Here is a 23223-nt window from a genome sequence, read left to right as displayed (position 1 = left end):
AGTAGTTGCTGAAAAGATGGTCAAATCTATTGGATTATTTGTTCCAGAAGGAATGTAAACATACACATCATTTAGGACAAAAAGGTTTTATCATCTAAAAACTGTGTACTTTGTTTTCCTCTTTGATCTACGTGATGGTTATCCTATAGTGTGTGGTGACCGTTTAAATCCTTCCCACCCTCCATCCAGGATTATCTAGCTCATTTTGTTGGATCAAATAACTAGTGGGATATACAAAGAGCAAATTGTAATATGGATATTAGTCCTGCTGTGTCAGCACTGCACCTGTGATGTAACTCAAAAATAATGAGCCGACATTAATTGCTGGTTGAAGATAAAAATCTGCAATTTACCTTTCTAAATATAGACAAATTTTTACTTAATATGGCTTTTGAATTTTTTTTTCCCGAGTTATAGCATGAATACACCCAACAGGTACAGCCTACCACATTTAGCATTAGCATTAGTAGAGGCATTTGATGCAAGAAAGCAAGCTTATGCAGCATCAGCCAAAAAAAAAAAAGAAAAAAAAAGTAACATAAATAAATAAAAATAACCACTTCCTCTTCACCCCTCTGTTCGTTCGAAATACCTGTCCAGCTGAGCCTTAAACTTATTTAGGCTATCAACTTCCACGACAAGGGATGGAAGTCTGTTCCACCTACCAACCACCCGCTGGCTAAAGGCAAATTTCCGCACGTCTATCCTACATCTGTCTTTCCTCAATTTGAATTTATGCCCTCTCAGGTGATTTTTCTGAGCTAGAGGAAGAATCCCATCAGCATTGAGCATGCTTAAACCATTCAAGGCTTTATACACCTCTATCAGGTCACCTCGCTGGTGCCTAGTCTCCAGACACTGTAATTTGCAAAACTTAAGCCTTTCTTCGTAAGAGCACCCCTTTGTTCCATTCACTAATCTTGTTGCCCTTCTCTGTACTCGTTCCAGCAGCTCTACATCCTTCTTGAAATGAGGCCTCCAGACCTGTATACAGTACTCTAGGTGTGGCCTGACCATTGCCTTATACAACGGAATAATCACCTCCTTATCCCTGCTGGAAAAATTCCTGTATATCATTGACAATACTCCATGAGCTACTCTTGCAGCCCGTCTGCACTGCTCAGAAAACTTCATATCTAACTGCACAATCACCCCCAAGTCCCTTTCATTCTCTACCACTGTCAGTGTAGTACCACAGAGTTGATACGTTGCTCTGGGGTTGCTGTTTCCCATGTGTAGTACTTTACATTTGTCAATGTTAAACTTCATTTGCCACCTCTCAGCCCATCTGCTCAACCTTTCCAGATCCTGTTGCAGCAGCATAGTATCCGTAGCGTCCTTGACAACCCTGCCAACCTTTGTATCATCTGCAAACTTGGACATTAAGCTTGATATACCATCATCAATATCATTTATAAATACAGAAAACAACAATGGACCCAACACTGAGCCCTGAGGGACTCCACTAATAACATTAGTCCACGATGAGCAGTGTCCATTGATTACCACTCTCTGTCTTCTCCCCCTCAACCACCCCTTTATCCATAGCAGCAATTTGCCTCCAATGTCACACTGCTCCAATTTGTGTAGCAGTCTTCCATGTGCAACAGTATCAAAAGCCTTTCTAAGATCCAAGTATATAATATCAAAGTTATTCCCTGCATCCAGTTCTTTTGTGACTGCATCATAGTATCCAATCAAGTTGGTCAGGCAAGACTTCCCCTTAACAAAACCATGCTGTGTCTGAGCTATAACTGAAGTCTTGTCTAAATGATCCTGCAGTGCTTCTTTAACCAGTGCCTCCATTAATTTTCCTGGAACAGAAGTTAAGCTCACAGGTCTATAATTACTTGTGTCAGCCTTTGATCCTCCTTTGTGAATTGGGGTCACATTTGCACATTTCCAGTCTATGGGTACCTCCCCTGAGTCCAAGGAAGCTCTCATAATTATGGCTAAGGGTTTGCTTACTTCCTTTGCTGCCTCCTTTAATATAACTGGATAGATCCCATCCACCCCGGGTGCCTTTCTTGTGTTTATCTTCAACAGTTTCTCCTCCACTTTACTCCCAGTTATTTCAAGATTCTGTAGCTTACTGCTAGAGTTGAATACACCTCTGGTATTCCCTTTGCTGAATAACTCCTCATGTGTGAATGTCGATGCAAAATATTCATTTAGTTTGTTAGCTACCTGAGCAGGATCATCAACAGTTGACCCATCAATATCAAGTGGACCAATCTGATTCATCCCCTTCCTTCTAGAGTTTACATAAGTAAAGAACTCTTTGCTGTTTTTCTTTGCATCCCTTGCCAAGGATTTCTCGTAATCTGCCTTCGCCTGCCTAACCTCCTCTGTAACTTGGTTGCATATCAACTTGTATCTATCATAGGCTTCTGTGTCCTGTGTTAATTTGTAAGTATCCCATGCATTTTTCTTCTCTGCCATATGCCTCATTACTTCATCTGACATCCATTTTGGCCTAAACCTTGAACAATATTTCTTAGTTGGTATGTAAAGCCTAGTAGCTTCCAAGATAAGTTCTTTGAATGCTTCCCATTTTGAATTTGCTGTTGGTAACATCATCAGTTGGTCCCACTGTATAGAATTTAAATACTGTCTCAGTCCATCGTAGTCGCCTTTACGGAAGCAATAACCCTTCCCTTTACCCCTAATGGTAGTTACCTCTTTGAGTAAATCCCACTTCAGCACACTGTGATCACTGCCACCTAGTGGTTCATTTATCTGCAGATTCTTAATGCATGAAGAATCACTGCTGATAATCAAATCAAGAGTATTACTCCCTCTAGTTGCCTCCCGAACATGCTGATGTAGAAAACAATCATCCAATAAATCCACAAAAGCTCTGCTAGTGCGTGAGTAACCAGCCCCCAAATTCCAGTCAATATCTGGGAAATTAAAATCTCCCATTATAAGACTCTCTGATTTACTAGCCCACTCTATTTCCCTGTACAGTTCCTTATTATACTCATCAGAGTCATTAGGCCTATAGCACACTCCTACTCTCAATTTTGATCTCCCAATGCTTATGTCACACCAAACTGACTCAACACTGCACTGTCCAGCGATGTCGACTGGCTTCACTTCCTTGGTTTTTATGTGTTTCTTAACTAATAGCATAACCCCTCCCCCCTTCCTATCCTGTCTATCCTTTCTGTAGACGTTGTACTCCCCAAATTGCAGTTCTGCATCCCTTATATCTGTGTGACACCACGTCTCTGATATCCCAACAATATCTACCTTTGATGTTTTGAGCAATACCTCAAATTCATCAAATTTATTTACTAAACTCCTAGCATTGGTGTACACGCAAGTATACCTGCACCTGTTTCTATTCTTAGCTACCCTAACACAACCCATGTGTTTACTTGTACCGCAATGGCTCCCAGCAGTCTCTGAAATACCATGCATCTTGTTTTTCAGGCTTCTGCTCATTCTAATAGAAGCAGTGCAAGAATCTCTTTCACCTCTGCCAGTGGCTACTGTCAATCTATTGGTCTTTGTCTCCCCCCAAGCTAGCAGTTTTCCGACCCACCTAACACTGCCTCGATAGCATCAGCAAATATTCTTGCACCCTTTCTATTTAAGTGTATCCCATCCCTGTAGAAGCAATCTCTCCTGTTAACAAGTACAGTCCAGGCTGAAAAAAATTCTACCCCTTGAGCCTTGCACAATCTTTCCAGGGCCGAATTGATCGACAAGGCTCTCATCATATACTCCCTCCTATCGTGTCTGGGCAGAATTGCAGACACTTTCAAATTCAACCCTAATTCTCGGCTTTTGTTCAACAGTGACCTGTACTTGTTAAGTAATTCTGCCGGTCTCCTACTCTTAATATTATTAGTGCCAACGTGTACAACTATATCACCTTTTGTGCCCTTAAAAGATGATATTCGCTCTACAACGTCATCAACCTTTGCCCCTGGCAGACATACCCTGGTCCTGTTCCACCTATCTTTTTTACAAAGCATGTTCCCCGTTTCCCTGACAATAGAGTCACCAACAACTACTAGTTCCTTCGGGACCAGCGCATTCTGCCTTGGGGGTTGTCTCTGTGTCACGCGATGCCCAAGTGCAAGCTCTGGCGTTGATGTGGGCAGCTGAGAGCTTGATGGGCCCCTCAATTTAGTTTCTTCGAGGGCATCCACCCTGTCCTTCAAGCTCTCATATAGGCCCACAAGAACGCCGAGTTGTTGCCTGATATCGATACACTCCTTGCATCGCGCACACACAAAGACATCCCCCTTGGCAGTATCATGTCCCGTACCCGATTGCTCTGCAAACATCAAGCAAACAGTGCATTTTATAAGGCTGTGAGTCAGAGGACAACTGCCCCCCTCAGTTCTGCTCTGAGCCACAGCGCTTCCATTAGCTTGAGCCTTTTGCTTTGCTGCTCTGGTTTGAGTCATGATTCTATTAATTTATTAATTAATTATATTACGTTTGTAATCTAAGTCGTTATATGTATTTATTTAAACGTACAATTTAACTGCTAACGAAGTTCAACTAACGCTATCTAGTACGGCATACAACTATCGTATCACAATGGCGGGAAAATTACTAACGGTAACGGAGTTGAAACACATGGAAACCTTTACCGATATTTTTATGCAATTACAAGGCCGAGTAAAGAATAAATACACCAAGTTAATCAGAAAATCACAAAATAATGTTATACTACTAAATTTAAATCAAAAGTTTTAGAAAAACAATAATTTCAAATCAATAAATAAGAAAAATCCACTTAGCGGCTTGGAACACGACCGTCTCTAGTAGCCTCGTCAGCAGACTCCCATTTGTTCTAGTTTTAACTAGTAATGACAGTGTAGAAATCTGACTGCTATTGACACTATGAAGCTTAGAACTGTGTTTGTTTCTATTTTATTTATTTATTTTTTTAATTTAATATTCCCATATTAGGTTATGGTGGCCAGATAATGACTGACAAATGTACTTCTTGCTAGGTTCTTCATCAGCGAACTGATGTCATTTGCTGATGAACCCCCCCCCCCCAGCAGCTCAATGTAGTCTGCAGGACCCTCACCACCATCTGATATTAATATTAGATGTTGTAAATCCAAGGGATTAGAACGTCGGCAGACGACTTGCACTGCACACCTCTATATGATACGGTAATGGAGGAAATAATATGTATTGCATTATGATATTCTTGAGCTATTTTCTGTTTCAAGTCTTGATTAAGATCATACTTCTTGGTGAATTGGTTCACCTCAAGGTCAGAGCCAGATTCCACTATTTGGAAGCCCAAAAGAAACAGGGAGCCACCCTTTGCACACAGGAGGTCAGGCAGGTTTCCTGAGCATCACAGGGCAATGTGATTCTTTATGAGCCGTCCAACTTTCCTGACTTAGTTGATTTTCGACCAAGTTCACTGGCTGGATGTCCTGGAGCATTGTTGAGGACTAAAACAATATTTTTTTGGGACAAGTTGTTTGCTGCATAAAATTGGGCCACCTCTGGACAAAAGTATGAAGTGTACCGTTCACTAAAAAGGGTCTGGGTCACCCAAGCCTCCTTATTAGAGGGCCAGAAAACAGGAAGTCGAGTCTTCACAATGCCCTTCATAACATGTGGATTCTCTGAATGGTATAGCAACATCGGCTTTAACTTAAAAGTGCTTGATGCATTACCACCCAGAAGTAATGTAAGACGATCTTTTTCAGCCTTAAAACCAGGGACAGACCTCTTCACAGGCTATGTACATCCTACCAAGCATCCGCTTCCAGTGCAGCCCTGTTTAATCAACATTAAAGATCAAGTCTGGGCGTATCAGCCTTCATCCATTAACTTTTTTGGAATACAGGAGAATATTCCTCAGCACCTGCTGTGTCGGTGCTAGCCGCCTCACCAGTAATTTTTACATTGTGAATTTTGGTCCGGTTTTTGAATTGGGGAAACCAGCCTCTGCTAGCCGAAAATGATTCAGTCCTTCCCAATTCCTCATTAATTTCATTGAAGAAGCTCCTAGCCTTGTCCATAACCACTGCCTGTGATACAGGAATGTTATTTTGGTTCATATCATCTATCCACAGCACTAATAACTTCTCCATCTTCTCCATTATTTCACTTCTTGAATACGTTATTCTAGAAATGGTTACATCAACAATTCTTGTATGTGACTATTTGATCTTCTCAGCATTATTCATAATGGTCATAACAGTAGAAGGTGCTAAGTTTAAGGTCTTGCACTTTTTTTTTTTTTTTTTTTGTTAGTTGTTGGCGCATCGGCTTCTGTGGCCATAATGCACCTCCCAAAGTTTTTGCATTTTACTGTGATCCAAGCCCGAGGCAGTATTCGAACAAGCAACCTTTGGGTTGCCAGGCAGGAACTTTACCCTGGCTAACGCGGTCGGCCAGGTCTTGCACGGCTCCAAATGCCACTCACCAGAATCCATACGATGAATAATGTCTATTTTGACTTCAATCATTAGAGATTTGCAGCTTTTTTTTAACATGTGCAGGTACAGATTCATCACTATGCTTAGAAGACATGATTGCACAATTTATTTAAAACAATAAGGCACTAATGAACACAGGAAATTATTAAAATTTAAGGCACCGCTCACAACATGTGCACACTGGCAGAAGAGGAGAGAGCAACTGACATTGACACTAGCGCCATCTAGGTACCCACTTCCTGTACTGTGTTTAAGCTTGTGTTTTCAAATATTCTTTTTATATTTTTTATTTTTTTTATTTTTTCATTATTATTTTAAAAAGGTGTTAATGTGAAATAGCGTAAATTGAAGGTTGTAAAGCGGGGCCTGTTTCGGATGCTTTTTTTTCTCTTCATAAATTCCATGATAAAATGATAAACAATCTTGAGCTTTTCTTTTTATTTTCAAGAAACATTCTGTGCTTTCGTCCATTCCATCAAACATAGAGAGACCTTCCTGAATTTTATGAAATGCTTCTTGAGTTGCTCTGATTTCTCAACAGATTTGGCTCTCCCTTTCTCCTCAACTCTTTGCACGTTCAACTGGGCTAGGTCTTCTGCTGTTAAATTTTCACCTCATTCATCCACAAGCTCATCTACATCTTCATCCTCCAGGACCAGCTGCAGCTCCTGGGCCAAGTTTACAATTTCTTTGGTAATGGAAGACATCAGCTCATCTTTGTTGAAGCCTTCATTTTTAAGCTCAGAATGTTTTAGTGACTTTCTCCAAACTCCGCTCATACAAGTTGTTGTCACGTCATTCCAGGCTCTTGAAATGTTGAGTATTCCATCAAAAATGTTAAACTTCTTCCCTTGCTCTGTTGCATTTAGACCCTCAGAAAATGCTGTCCATGTGTAATAAGCTTTGAATGCATGGATAACTCCATGATCCATTGGTTGAATCAAAGCTGTTGTTGGAGGGAAGTATACCACCTTGACGTTGTTGTGCAGATCATCTAGCTATTTAGGATGACTGTTGTCAAGGAGCATTAAAAGGCACTGACATTTGTAAGCAATATTTTTCAGCTTCAGGAAGAAACATAATTAAAAACCGTTCTTTAAACATGGTTATTGTCACCCAGACCTTTGGGTTAGCCCGAAAGTGTACAGGAACGATTTCTCTCAATGCCCTTAAAAGCCGTGGGTTTTTTTGAGTGATAAACCACTAAAGTTTTAAGTTTATAACCTGTTATGTTACCCCCCACCAAGAGCTTTACCCTGTCTTTGGAAGCTTTAAACCCAGACATTGACTTTTCTTCAATAGAAATATAAGGCCTACTAGGCATTTTTTTCCCAAGAAAGGCTAGTCTCATAAACATTAAATATTTGTTGTGGCAAATAACCACCACTTCTTATAATCTCATCCAATTTGTCCTTGAATTTTTTGGCAGCCTCACCATCTGCACTTGCTGCTTCACCACTTATGGCAACATTATGATATCCGCTTCTCTTACAGAACCTATCAAACCAACCATAACTAGCAACAAAAGCAGTTTCAGTATCATCGCTCTTCTTCTTAAGATTCTTTGCTTTAATGAAGTGCAGGCTTAAGGGGATATGTTTTTGGATCTTTTGGATCTGATCTTCCATCCACACAATAAGTAACTTTTCCATCTCACTTATTAGTCCCATTCTAGTCTTGGTTATTATAGTTGACTCCATTGGTGCCAATCCCTTCACTGCTTCATGTATTCTGTCTTTGTCCTTTATTGTTGTGTTCACTGCTGACAGTGACAAATCTAAATTCCACATGATACTTGTTAATGTTTGACCATTTTCATATATCCTTATTATTTTAATTTTCTGATCCAAATCGATCACTTTCCTTTTCTTGGTAGATTTAGTAGTACCGCTGTCACTTATTCTCTTAGGTGGCACCACGATAAAGGTCAAAATGAAATTTTCTGTAAAGAATTTCACAGGGTTAAGTTACAAGAGATGCTGTCACACGTTATGACATTATTATTATTATTAGCCATATGGCACAAGGAAGCCTGAGACTTATGCTGCACCAGCCAGAAAAAAAAAAAAATTTTCTGAATTACCCCGAGAGAGAGAGAGTGCGTAGAAGAGAATCACCAAAAAAAAAAAGAATGATGATATCCAGCTCAGGAACTTGGGTGTGCCAATCCCATACTCACCAGATGTGAGCCCCTGGGGTTCATGCGATGAAGCATGCACTACACGATGATAGTTTGACGTGAAGTTGTTGAAAATGGAAGGACAACATGAATTTCAACTTCACCACAATAACCTGATGTGTAACAAATATTACATACAAAATGCAAACAAAAGCTCCCATTCTGCTCTCAAACAAAACTAAACTGACTCTACAATCCATAAAGAAAGGAAGGAAAGGATGTACAAACAAAGGGCTAGAGTGTAATTCTGCAAAGAAATAGCTGATGGGACACAGTCCATGTGGCTTGAATGTTGTGGGGGTTTCTCTGAAGTGCTTCGACATAGTTCGCCTGTCTCAAACACGTTGTCGAATATTTCTTCAGAATTTGACTATAATTAAAAATAGCAAGAACTTAAAATGCCAAAAGTTAAGAGAGATAAATATGCACTTTAGTCAAAGCTTAAATAAAACCGGCACTCACCCTCATGATCCGTTTAGTTGCAGGAATTATATAAAAAAAACTCTCATAATAAAATGGTGCCAGCTTAACACCAACCTTGACGTCCTCAAGTTGGTTAGTCAGACAGGTAACAGATTATGCAAATTTTTGTACCGAAATTGAAACAGTATACCATTTATTTTATTACTGTCGATTCACGCAGGAAGTTTGGAAGAGAATTTGTAGGTTCTTGAGAATAAGACAGTTTATGCTGGAGGAGGTAATTTACTTGCAATTCGATCATCCCTTGGGCAAGAAAAAAATGTTCACGATATTTTTAATTACAGAGGCTAAATATCATGTGTGGAAGCTTCAAAAACAGAAAAGGTTTGGGACCTTTAGGGGATGTCTCTGGGACTTGAAACAAACTATGTCTGCTTCCATGCAAAGGTTTTTACAGTTGGAAAAATGGTGTTTAGGGTCTGATAAGTTCCTGAAAAGGTGGGAAGAGCCACCTCTTCTGTGCAGTTTGGTTGGTTGGAGATGAGATTCATCTAAAATACTAGTTTCAGTTATTAAAAAAAAAAAAGAAAAAAGAGGCACGCGGATTTTTTTCATTTATTACAAAATTCAGTTTTCTTGATAAAAATCTAGATCTCATAGGCTCTCATATTCTCATCAAAATAAGTCTGAATTAAGATTTTCCATGATATAGGTTTGAATTTTATAATTAATTTGTTTGGTTTAATAGATCTGGTCCAATGGTTTTTTTTTAATAGATCTGGTTCAAAATATATCCACTGAAATCATAAAATTAATGTAATAAATAGAATTGGTATAAACAGATGTTTTACAAGTCGTAAATAAGCGACAAGAAGCGGCATTATAAGTCATGATTGAGAGATGAATGTACCTATTATCCCGCAACCCCAAGTGTCTCTTCACACCCGCTACTCAAAAAAAAGAAAAAAAGAAAGAAAAGAAAGATTTTGTTTCCTTATTTATGTTAGGAGCATCAAAATTTTTTTGTTTAGAAATAGCAAAAATGCAATTTGTTCAAATTTAAAACAAAAGAATTGTTTTCAATTTGAACAAAACCTTGAAATTATTCAAAAGTCTGAAAACTGTGCATCCATTAAATCTTTAAAGAATCATTATAATGTTGGTAATCAAACCATATGCGACATCGTAAAAAATAAAGAGAAACTATTAGATTTTGTAAGCACATCTGATAGCATTAAAGGTATGGCTATCAGGAAAACGATGAAACAGTATACATACAAGGACCGGTGCCAGTGGCAGGCTATTTTGCATGCAGCAGCACCCTAGGCAAGGCTAACTACTTGCACTCCCCCTCAAAAAATTGTCAACTTAAATTTTCAAAAACAGATGTCTTGTAGAAAAAATGAAAAGCACAAAACTTGAAACTCTTAAATTTATTTTAAATTGCAAGAATAAGTAATACATCAATCTTTGATTATCTTTCTCAAATACAAAAGAAAATGTTTTAGCACACAAATCATTTTGAATAATCTTGTGATTGTGATGTTAAAATTTAAGTCTCTTAAAAGTTTCAATTTCAGATGCAAAAAAAAAATTATGCGAAAATTGCATAAACAAGCTGTTACTCACTCAATGACAACATGACATAACGTATCCAGCTGTAAACAACACATTGCCAACTAAGAAGAATAAGATATTTTTTTCTTAGCCAAAAATATCACTAAATTTCAAAATGAAAAATAGAGTATAGAACTTTTTTATAAGACTTTATAATTAATTATAATTCATAGCACTGTTATGGTATTATCTTAAAATAAAACATAAAAATTGTCAGTTGCATTTTTTACACGAATTAAAAAAAAAAGTAATCTGCATAAAACTGTGCCCCTGAAAGGTCAGTACTGCACCCCTTTGAGGTCTGCACCCTAGGCAGCTGCCTAGTTGGCCTAATGATAGCACTGGCGATGACAAGGACCTCGAGCAATGGTGTTGTGGTTTGGCCAACAATTATATAAACCTATAATATATAAAATATCTTAACTTATGTACATATATACATATAAATAAGCAATAACCCATCCAACTCAGAGTTAACAATAAGACTGAACAATACACAAGTCTCCAGTGGCATAGCCAGGGTAGGGTCAGCAGGTACATTGTACCCCCTGACACCGAAATCTGGTATTGTGATATTTTTTTGAAAGCAATGGCACTTTTTTGTGAATTTCCATTGCCATTGCCAGTTTTTTGTGAATGCACCTACTGACAAAAAATCCTGGCTACACCACTGTCTGCCTTTCTCTGCACAGTCAGAGTGACTCATCTACTTCCTAAATCCTATGTATCTTTCAAAGTACAGTACTCAACTGTGAAAGGACATTGTAACATTATAAAAACAGAATTTTTCGTATTTCGATCCAGATTAACTGTAACCGGATTAGTAAAGGTTCACTGTATTTTGTGCCATACACAGTTTGTTTGATAAGCTAAAGTGTTGCAATCTATTCTATCAATTTCAATAAACAAAAAAAAACAAGCAAAATCATAGTGAACTGAGTAACAAGAAGTAAAGCTGTTAGCATGTAGCACTAACTAAACTAGTAATTCACAAGAGCTGAATGAAGAGAATGATTTGTTGTTGTTATTTGGTTTTTAAGAGCATTAGCAACTAAGACCATATTGCTCCGGGCATATGCAGTGGTCATTCCCTGAACTTTCCGCATCCTCGGTATTTGGTGGTGACAGGCTCGAATCCCGGTCTAATAAAGCGTGTGTTATGCACTGCGGCTCCTGCCCACCTGGCTACAGAGGCGCCTAAGAGAATGATTTCTTTATATTAATATTAGCATTAGTAGAGGCATATGATGCAAAAATGCAAGCTTATATAGCATCACAAAAAAAAAAAAAACCCTTCCCATTTCACCCAACCATTCACTCCAAATGTTTGTCTAATTCTGACTTGAACTTATTTAAGTTGCTGACCTCCCCTACAACAGATGGAAGTTTGTTCCAACTATCAACCACCCACTGGCTAAAAGCAAATTTCTGCACATCTATTCTACAACTGTCTTTCTTCAATTTGAATTTATGCCACCTCAGGTGAGCAATCTGAGCAAGAGGAAGAATCCCATTAGCATTGGGCTTGCTCAATCCATTCAACGCCTTATAAATCTCAATTAGATCACCTCGCAGGTGCCGTCTACAGAAGTTGCGATTTGCAGAACTTTTTAGCATTAGCAAAGGCACATGATGCAAGAAAGCAAACTTATATAGCATCAGCAAAAAAAAAAAAAAAAAAAACATATACACACCCCTTCTCATTTCACTCATCCACATGCTCCAAATGTTTGTCTAGTTCCGCCTTGAATCTGTTTAAGCTATCAACTTCTACAATGACGAATGGAAGTTTGTTCCACCGATCAACCACCCGCTGGCTAAAGGCAAATTTCCGCACATCTATCCTACAACTGTCTTTCCTCAATTTGAATTTATTCCCTCTCAGGCGATTGTTCTTGACAAGAGGAAGAATCCCATCAGCATTGAGCATGCTCAAACCATTCAAGGCTTTATACACCTCAATCAGATCACCTCGCAGGTGCCTAGTCTCCAGACACTGTAATTTGCAAAACTTAAGCCTTTCTTCATAAGAGCAACCCTTCGTTCCATTCACTAATCTTGTTGCCCTTCTCTGTAGTCTTTCCAACAGCTCTACATCCTTCTTAAAATGAGGCCTCCAGTACTCAAGGTGTGGCCTGACCATTGCCTTATACAAGGGGTTAATCACCTCCTTATCCCTGCTAGAAAAATTCCTGTATATCATTGACAAGACACCATAAGCTACTCTTGCAGACCGTCTGCACTGCTCAGAAAACTTCATATCTGCCCGCACCATTACCCCCAGGTCCTTTTCACTCTCTACTTCTGTCAGTGTAGTATGACACAGTTGATACGTTACTCTGGGGTTACTGCTTTCCATATGCAGTACTTTACATTTGTCAATGTTAAACTTCAGTTGCCACTTCCCAGGTCATCTACTCAACTTTTCTAGATCCTGTTGCAGCAATGTACTGTCATTAGCGTCATTAACACCCCTGCCGACCTTCGTATCATCTGCAAACTTGGATATTAAGCTGGATATACCATCATCAATATCATTACAGAATACAAAAAAAAAACCAAAAATGATATTGATGATGGTATATCATCAATATGATAACACTGAATCCTGGGGGACTCCAATAATAACATTAGTCCAAGAAGAGCAGTGTCCATTGATTATGAACACTGCTCTGTCCATAATCTGTCTTCTCCCACTCAAACATCCCTTTATCCATAGCAGCAATTTGCCTCCGATGCCACACTGTTTCAATTTGTGCAGTAGTCTTCCATGTGCAACAGTATCAAAAGCCTTTCTAAGATCCGAATATATGATATCAAAATTATTCTTTGCATCCAGTTCCTTTGTGACTACATCATAGTATCCGATCAAATTGGACAGACAAGACTTCTCTTTAACAAACCCATGCTGTGTCCGACCTATAACTGAAGTCTTGTATAGATGATCTTGCAATGCTTCTTTAACCAGTGCCTCCATTAATTTCCCTGGAAAAGAAATTAAACTAACAGGTCTGTAATTACCAGTGTCTCCCTTTGATCCTCCTTTGTGTATTGGGGTCACATTTGCACATTTCCAGTCCATGGGTACCTCCCCCGAGTCCAAGGAAGTTGTTATAATTATGGCTAAGGGTTTGCTTACTTCCTTTGCTGCCTCCTTTAATATAACTGGATAGATTCTATCCACCCCAGGATAGATAGGTTTACATAGGTTTATCTTCATCAATTTCTTCTCCACTTTACTCTCACTTTACTTTGTAGTAAGCTAAAAAATGATGTAGCTTACTGCCAGATTCTCCTTCCTGAATAACTCCTCATGTGTGAATGTAGATGCAAAATATTAATTTAGTTTGTTAGCTACCTGAGCAGGATCATCAACATTTGAACCATACATATCAAGTGGACCAATCTTATTTATCCCCTTGCTTCTAGAGTTTACATAAATAAAGAACTCTTTGCTCTTTTTCTTTGAATTCTTTGCCAAAGATTTCTCGTAATTTGCCTTGACCTGCCTAACCTCCGTTGTGACTTGGTTACAGACCAGTTTATATCTATCATAGGCTTCTGTGTCACCTGTTAATTTATATGTATCCCATGCATTTTTCTTCTCTGCCACATGTCTAATTAGTCCATCTGACATCCATATAACTTAAGCTTTTCTCAGTAATACCAACTCTTTGTTCCACTCACCAATCTCGTTGCCCTTCTCTGTACTTGTTCCAGCATCTCTATATCCTAAAATTATATAATATTTATAAAATATCCTAATATTTAAAATGAGGCCTCCAGACCTGTATACTGTACTCAAGATGTGGCCTGACCATTGCCTTATAGAAGGGGACAATCACCCACTTACATTTGGTGAGTATGGGCTTGACACACTATACCTGATCTAGATATCACCATTCTTCTCTTTCTTGGTGATTCCCTTCTATTTCTCTCTCTCTCTCTCTCTCTCTCTCTCTCTCTCTCTCTCTCTCTCTCTCTCTCTCTCTCTCTCTCTCTCTCTCTCTCTCAGGGTAACTCGGTATTCTTTTTTTAGCTGGTGCACCATAAGCCTCAGGCTTCCTTGCACTATATGGCTAGTAATAATAATGATTATCTCTGCTAGCAAAATTCCTGTATATCATCGACAAGACACCATGAGCTACTCTTGCAGCCTTTTTTGCACTTCTCAGAAAATTTCATATCTGACTGCACAATTACCCCCAGGTCCTTTTCATTCTTCACCAACCTGAATGTAGTACCACCCAGTTGATATGTTACTCTGGGGTTACTGCTATCCATATGCAGTACGTTACATTTATCAATGTTAAACTTCAATTGCCACCTCTTAGCCCATCTGCCAAACCTTTCCAGATCCTGTTGCAGTAATATACTGTCATTATCAACCCTGCCAACCTTAGACATTAACCCTGATATACCTTCATCAATATCATTGATAAATACCAAAAGAACAATGGGCCCAACATCAAACCCTGGGGGACTCCACCAATAATAACATTAATCCATGAAGAGCAGTGTCCATTGATAATGACTCTCTATCTTTTCTCTCTGTCTCTCTCTCTCTCTCTCTCTCTCTCTCTCTCTCTCTCTCTCAAGAGAGAGAGAGAGAGAGAGAGAGAGAGAGAGAGAGAGATGGGGGACAATAACTTAAAGCAAGCACAAAGCATTAATCTGAAAAGTAGAAAGTAGTAAAAGTCTTCAAAACATGTACTGCATCACATTAATAATTAGAAGTAATAAATAAAGTGGCTATTTTGCCTCTAAAAATGTTACGGTTATAAACACTCTATGAATGCAGATATCAAATGTGGCCTGCCAGTACCAAAAGTCTGCAGACCCCCTAGTTAGTAATGTAACTTTTTAAGAACAAAATATACTAACCAGTTATCTTCAGTCCCTGTTCCAAGACAACCTCCATCTCCACACCCCCAAGAATAAGCTTCTCCGTTTTCTCCTATTACTGCTACATGGCTAGGTCCACAACTTATTGCAGAAACATCCACACTGTTCAAAATGTAACATTATAAAAAGACTCATCATCTCTAAAAATAACTTATTCATACAACAAAGTAAAATTTATGGAATAAAAATTTGAATTTGGATTTGCAATTAAAAGTATTCCTGCTTAACTTGCATCACAGACTGTTTCTTCCATCCATAAAATTCTTTGTGATTTTTATATATCAGTGAACGTAACCATTTCTGTTTACACTATAGCAGACAATGCAGATGATTACTTCAACAATTAATAAAAAATGACCATGAAAACTCAAATTTAAATCACTCTATTTGTTATCTGCCAGCATTTGCTGACTCTAGTGAAAACATTTGCACTGTTAAAGTAAGTGATATTATTATTATTATTATTGCTCTTATATTATTTCTCCCTGATTGGGGGGGGGGGTTCCACCTCATGATGGGTATTGCTACAAAGTACACAGGGTGGTTGTTGTTATGTCTGGTGTTACTGTTGGTCGAGGAACTCTCTGACTATCCTACAGGTGTTCAGGATTGCGACTTTCTGGAGTTCCTTGTAGGTGTTCGATGGGAGACCTATTGTTGTGTTGCTAGGCTCTTATATAGGGTCTTTGGCACCATACCTGTGGTTGACATGATGATCGGAATGGTTGTTACTTGTTACATATGCCACATCTCTTTGTCTCCTGTCTTAGGTTTGTGCACTTCCTGATTTTTTCCCCACGGGTTTTCTGCAGGTTGCCAGTGTTGGGTACCGCTATGTCAATCAGATAGGTGGCCCTTTCCTTCTTGTCCACAAGGGTTATGTCCGGTCTGTTGTGCAGGATTGTTCTATCCGTTATTATGGCGCGGTCTCAGTACAGCTTGTGGGTTGGGGTCTCTAGTACTGCCTGGGGTTTGTACTTGTAGTATGGTACACTTTCTTCGATCAACTGGTATTTCCTTGCTAGCTTCTGATGTATTATCCTGGCTATCTGGTCGTGTCTATGAGTGTACTCAGTTTGGGTTGTTGTTTGGGTTTTAGGGGCATTAGCAACTAAGGCCATATTGCTCCGGGGATATGCAGTGGTCATTCTCTGACCTTTGCGCATCCACCGTATTTGGTGGTCATGGGCTTGAACCCTGGTCTAATCAAGAAGCGTGTGCTATGCACTGCTGCTCTTGCCCACCTGGCTACAGAGGCGCCCCTTCAGTCTGGGTGATCACCTTACATCCGCAGTGATGTGTTGTATCGTTTCTGAGGCCAGGTGGCATCGTCGTCAAGTGTCATCAGACACTCTGGGTTCCTTGGTGATCTATTTTCTATAGTTCCTGCTGTTGATTACTTGGTCTTGGATGGCGAACATGAATCCTTCAGTCTCGGAGAAGAGCATCCCGCTCGTGAGCCATGCATTGGAAGCAATTTTATCTGTGTGATCTTGATGGAGATCATTGTAGTGTCTGCCGTGGAGTGTCTTTTCTGCCCATCTTTCCAGCTTTGTTTGTACCTCCTGGTTGGGCGGGGACTCCTCGCTTAGGTTGAGTGGGTATACCGCTTGTCTATCTTCCTTATGGCCTGGTGCAGTGCTGCTGTGTATTTCTGGAATTAATCCTTTAGGTTAACTATCACTGTCTTCTGTAGCTCAATGAGGTCTATCAGGCCCCTTCCTCCTTTTTTCCTGGGCAATTGTCAGTCTCTCCATGGCATATTTTGGGTGGTGTTGGCGGCTCTTGGTCATCACTGTCCTTGTCTTTCTCATGATATCCTCCAGCTTGGTGTTAGTCCAATCTATTATCCCGAAGGAGTATATGTTAGCACTGGGACTGCATAGGTGTTTAAGGTTTTAACTGTGTTCCCTCCATTCAGCTTTGCTTTTAGCAGGCTTCCAAGTCTCTGATCATATTTTTTTTGGTCAGGCAGGCCTTAATTTCCTTGTGCTGTAACTGCTGAGCCTGCATCATCCCCAAGTATTTGTAGGTCTCTGCCTCTGCCATGGCTTCGATCTCTTTACCACTATGCAGCTGGTAGTTTCGGCTGACTAATTTTCCCTCGTGCAATCCGTGGGTCTTGCATTTGTCTAGACCGAATTCCATCCTAATATTATTGCTGAATTCTTTGGTGATCTGGAGTATTTGCTAGAGATGATCCTCGGTTCCCACGTAGAGCTTGATGTCATCCGTGTACATCAGGTGGGTGAGGGTGTACAGGTTCTTCCTTCCTTCTTTGAGATTATATCCATACTTACTATTGTTGAGCATGGTAGATAGTGGGTTAAGTGCTAGACAGAACCACATTGAGCTCAGGGCATCTCCTTGGAAGATTCCTCTCCTGATGGGGATTGGCCTGGTTGTGATGTTGGTGGTGCTCCATTTTGCCATCGTTTCTCCTAGGAAGTTTGTCACTATCAGATTGAATTTGTAGATATTCAGTGCTTCTATTAGCCAGCTATGAGGCACGGAGTCAAAGGCCTTGCAGTAATCAATGTAGGATGTGTATATGTTGCGGTGCTTCTTGTAGGCTTGCTCCATAACCACAGCATCTATGGTTAATTGCTCCTTGCATCCTTTCTGCTGTTCGGCCATTATGTTCTGACTGTCCAAATGGTCTGATATCTTCCTGATTATGCAGCTGGTCAGAATCTTGTACATTGTTGGAAGGCAGATGATTGGCCTATATTTTGCCAGGTTTCTTGTATCTTTGTCTTTAGGCTTCAGATATGTGATTCCTTAAGTGAGAAACTTAAGGATTGTCTCTGGGTGCCTTATCATTTGGATGAACTGCTCTGCCAGGTGCTTGTGTGTGTGTGTGCAAGTGAGCTTCTTGTACCACTAGTTGTGGACGCTATCTATTCTAGAGTTCGCTAGTTGTGAGAGTTCTTGATCATCTGTTTTAGAGAGAGAGAGAGAGAGAGATAATCTTTAATGCCCTTCACGGCCAAAAAGCCAGGGGTTTACATTTTTACAACCTCCCGAAACTTCCGGGAAAATTTTACTTTTTCTGCCTGAATCTCCCATTCTCTCATTTCTTGTACATCCTTGATTTTTTTGCGTTCTAGTTCTATCCGGGTGGCGCTGCTGTTATGTCTTACTTCCCTGTTCCATTTGTTTCCCCAGAATTCCTCAATCGTCTTCTTCTTGGGAGGGTCCGTTCCCTTCTTTCCCGTCTTCTCCAAGACTCCTGTAGAAGCCTCTTTTGTCCTCATCGAAGATTCGGTTGTTTATTTTCCTCTGGGGGCTCTCTTTGTATTGGCATAGTCTCCTGCTAAGTAGTAGTAGTAGTAGTGGCATGTGATGCAAGAAAGCAAATGTATGAGCTTATGCAGCATCAGCCAAAAAAAAAAAAAAAAATCACACCATTCCCTCCAAATGCCTGTCCAGTTCCTCCTTAAATTTATCCAACCTATCAACTTCCACAACAACAGATGGAAGTTTGTTCCAGCAATTATCCACCCGCTGGCTAAAGGCAAATATCCGCACATCTATTCTACATCTGTCCTTTCTTAATTTGAATTTATGCCCCCTTAGGTTCGTAATCTGAACAAGTGGAAGGATCCCATCAGAATTCAGCGTGCTGAACCCATTCAAGACCTTATACACCTCAATCAGATCACCGCGCAGGTGCCTAGTCTCCAACCACTGCAATTTGCAGAACTTAAGCCTCTCTTGATAAGAGGATCCCTTCATTCCCCTCAACAATCTTGTTGCCCTTCTCTGTACACGCTCAAGTAAATCTACATCCTTCCTAAAATGAGGCCTCCAGACCTGTACGCAGTACTCAAGGCGTGGCTTGACCATTGCCTTATACAGAGGGATAATCACCTCCTTTTCCCTGCTAGCAAAATTCCTATATATCATTGACAAAACCACATGACCTGCCCTGGCAGCCTGTCTGCATTGCTCAGAAAACTTCATATCTTCCTGAACAATTACTCCCAGGTCTTTTTCATTTTCTACCACCTTAAGTGTAGTACCACACAGTTGGTACGTTTCTCTGGGGTTACTTCTACCCATATGCAGTACTTTGCATTTGTCAAGGTTAAACTTCAGTTGCCACTTCTTAGCACATCTGCCCAAATTATCTAGATCCTGTTGCAGTAGCACACTGCCATTACTGTCATTAACAACCCTGCCAACCTTTGTATCATCTGCAAACTTCGACACTAAGCCTGATATACCTTCATCAATATCATTGATAAATATACAAAACAACAGTGGATCCAACACCGAACCCTGTGGGACTCCATTAATAACATTAGTCCAAGAAGAGCAGCAGGCATTGATTAGCACCCTCTGTCTTCTGGCACTTAACCATCCTTTTATCCATTATAGCAACTTACCCTTAATACCATTCTGCTCCAATTTGTACAATAGTCTTCCATGCGCAACAGTGTCAACAGCTTTCCTGAAATCCAAATATATGATATCAAAATTATTTTTTTCATCCAGTTCCTTTGTAACCACATCACAATATCCTATCAAATTTGTCAGACAAGACTTTCCCTTAACAAACCCATGCTGTGTCTGAATTATTGCTGCAGTCTTGTCTAGATGATCCTGCAATGCATCTTTAACCAGCGACTCCATTATTTTACCCGGAACAGAAGTTAAACTAACTGGTCTGTAATTACTCATATCACCCTTCAATCCCCCTTTGTAAATTGGGGATACATTTGCACATCTCCAGTCCGTGGGAACCTCCCCTGAGTCCAAGAATGCTCTCATAATTATGGCTAAGGGTTTGCTTAGTTGCTTTTCCGCCTCCTTTAATATAACTGGATAGATCCCATCCACCCCAGGTGCTTTTCTTACATTTAACTTCAACAGTTTCTCTTCCACTTTGCTCTCAGTTATTACAAAATCATTAAGTATCCTGCTACAATTTGATAACCTTCTGCCATTTTCAAACCTTAATAATTCCTCACGTGTGAATGTAGATGCAAAATACTCATTCAGTTTGTTTGCTATCTGAGCAGGATCATCAACAGTCGAACCATCGATGTCAAGTGGACCAATCAGATTAATCCCCTTCCTTTTAGAGTTTATATAAGTAAAGAAATGCTTTGCTGTTTTTCTTAGCTTCTTTTGCCAAGGATTTCTCGTAATCTGCCTTCGCCTGCCGAACCTCCTTTGTGACCTGATTACAGATAACTTATATCTGCCATAGGCTTCTGAGTCGCTTGATAATTTATATGCATCCCATGCATTTTTCTTCTCTGTTACGAGTCTCATTAGTTCATTTGACAACCATTTAGGCCTAAACCTTGAACAATATTTCTTAATAGGTATGAAACAATTAGTAGCATCCACGATTAATTCCTTGAATGCTTCCCACTTAGAATTTACTTTTGGTAACATCGTCAGTTGATCCCACTGTACAGAATTTAAAAACTGTCGGAGACCACTGTACTCGCCTTTACGGAAGCAAAAACCCTTTCCTTTACCCCTGATGGTAATTAAATCTTTAAGTAAATCCCATGTCAGTACACTGTGATCACTGCCACCTTGTGGTTCTTTTATCTGCAAATTCCTAATACATGAATGATCACTGCTGATAACCAGATCAAGAGTATTACTTTCTCTGGTTGCCTCTCGAACATGCTGCTGCAGAAAACAATCATCCAATAAATCCACAAAAGTCTGACTAGTGTGTGAGTGCCCAACCCACAAGTTCCAGTCAATATCTGGGAAGTTAAAATCCCCCATTATAAGATAGTCCGATTTACTAGCCCACTCTATTTCTCTGTACAATTGTTCATTGTATTCATTCGAGTCATTAAGCCTATAACACACTCCTACTCTTATTTTTGCTTTTGCAGTGCTTATGTCACACCAAACTGACTCAACAGTGCACTGTTCATCTATATCAACTGGATGCAATTCTTTTGATTTTATGTTTTTCTTAATTAACAGCATAACACCTCCTCCCTTCCTATCCTGTCTATTCTTTCTGTACACATTGTACTCCCCAAATTCCAGTTCGGCATTCCTTATATCAGTGTGACACCATGTCTCTGATATCCCAACAATATCCGCCTTTGATGTCTTGACCAAAACTTCAAATTCATCAAATTCATTTACTATACTTCTAGCATTGGTATACATGCACCTATTCTTATTCTGAGTTACTCTAACACATCCCATATACCCACCTGTTTCACGATGACTGCCACCCGTCCCTGAAACCACCAACACCCCTTGCTCCAGGTCGCTACTTATTCTAATAGAAGTTGTGCAAGAATCTCCTTCACCTCTGCCTACGGCTACTGTTAAACTATTAGTCCTTGTATCCCCCCAAGCTATCAGTTTTCCAACCCACCCAACACTGCCTCGATAGCATCAGCAAATATTCTTGCACCCTTTCTATTTAAGTGTATCCCATCCCTGTAGAAGCAGTCTCTCCTGTTAACAAGTACAGTACAGGCTGAAAAAAATTCTATCCCTTGAGCCTTGCACAATCTTTCCAGGGCCGAATTGATCGACAAGGCTCTCATCATATACTCCCTCCTATCGTGTCTGGGCAGAATTGCAGACACTTTCAAATTCAACCCTAATTCTCGGCTTTTGTTCAACAGTGACCTGTACTTGTTAAGTAATTCTGCCAGTCTCCTACTCTTAATATTATTAGTGCCAACGTGTACAACTATATCACCTTTTGTGCCCTTAAAAGATGATATCTACTCTACAACGTCATCAACCTTTGCCCCTGGCAGACATACCCTGGTCCTGTTCCACCTATCCTTTTTACAAAGGATGTTTCCCGTTTCCTTGACAATAGAGTCACCAACAACTACTAGTTCCTGAGGGACCAGCGCATTCTGCCTTGGGGGTTGCCGCTGTGTTGCGTGATGACCAAGTGCAAGCTCTGGCGTTGATGTGGGCAGCTGAGAGCCCGATGGGCCCCTCAATTTAGATCTTTCGAGGGCATCCACCCTGTCCTTCAAACTCTCATATAGGCCCATAACAATGCTGAGTTGTCGCCTGATTTCCTTACACTCCTTACATCGCGCACACACAAAGACATCCCCCATGGCAATATCATGTTCCGTTCCAGATAGTTCGGCAAACATTTCACAATTTGCACATATTTTTAGGCTGTGATGCGTTGGAGAATCGCCCCCCCTCAGTTCTCCCCCGAGTCACAGCACTCCTGCCACTTTGTGCCCGTTGCTTTGCTGCTCTAGTTTGGGGCATGATACTTTAAATTAATAAAATCAATAAATTAAATTAATTAAATGTCAATACTACGCTATCTAATAGAAACAGTGAAGCGTATTACTGTTTCTATAATTATACGTTAGAGCTACCTAGCTACCTCAATTAAAAATTTGAATTCCCTATCACTATATACAAAAACAATGCCTGCAATATTCGAACGAAATAACGGTTTTATAAAATATTACGTATACCTACAAGAACTGTTTATATAAATTAAAATAAAAATAACCAGCGTAATTAAAACTATAAGACTACGTATTAAGTACAATATAAAATAACAATTATGTAAATAAAAAGCAAACATACATCGTTTTTTTCGGAGCCTGTAATTCGCAGCTGTATTTTCTAAAGAGAGTCAGCGCCCTCTCAGTGCAAGGAGGTTCTGCTTCAATGTGT

The 23223-nt window shown here is 39.8% G+C and overlaps 1 protein-coding gene across 1 annotated transcript in view; it reads right to left on the bottom strand.

The window, feature by feature from the left end:
• Positions 1-23223, bottom strand: part of LOC150075078 (uncharacterized) — a 275156-nt gene that overhangs the window by 171469 nt on the left and 80464 nt on the right. Inside the window, exon 6 of the mRNA XM_090389084.1 lies at positions 15538-15660. Within this exon, the coding sequence (XP_090245210.1) occupies positions 15538-15660 (123 nt within the window). The remainder of the gene's footprint in view (positions 1-15537; positions 15661-23223) is intronic.

Source organism: Mastigoproctus giganteus, chromosome 14, assembly GCF_048544385.1.
Source record: "Mastigoproctus giganteus isolate SK-2022 chromosome 14, ASM4854438v1, whole genome shotgun sequence".
NCBI classification, from domain to species: Eukaryota; Metazoa; Arthropoda; class Arachnida; order Uropygi; family Thelyphonidae; genus Mastigoproctus; species Mastigoproctus giganteus.
This window is presented reverse-complemented; position numbering and strand designations above follow the sequence as displayed.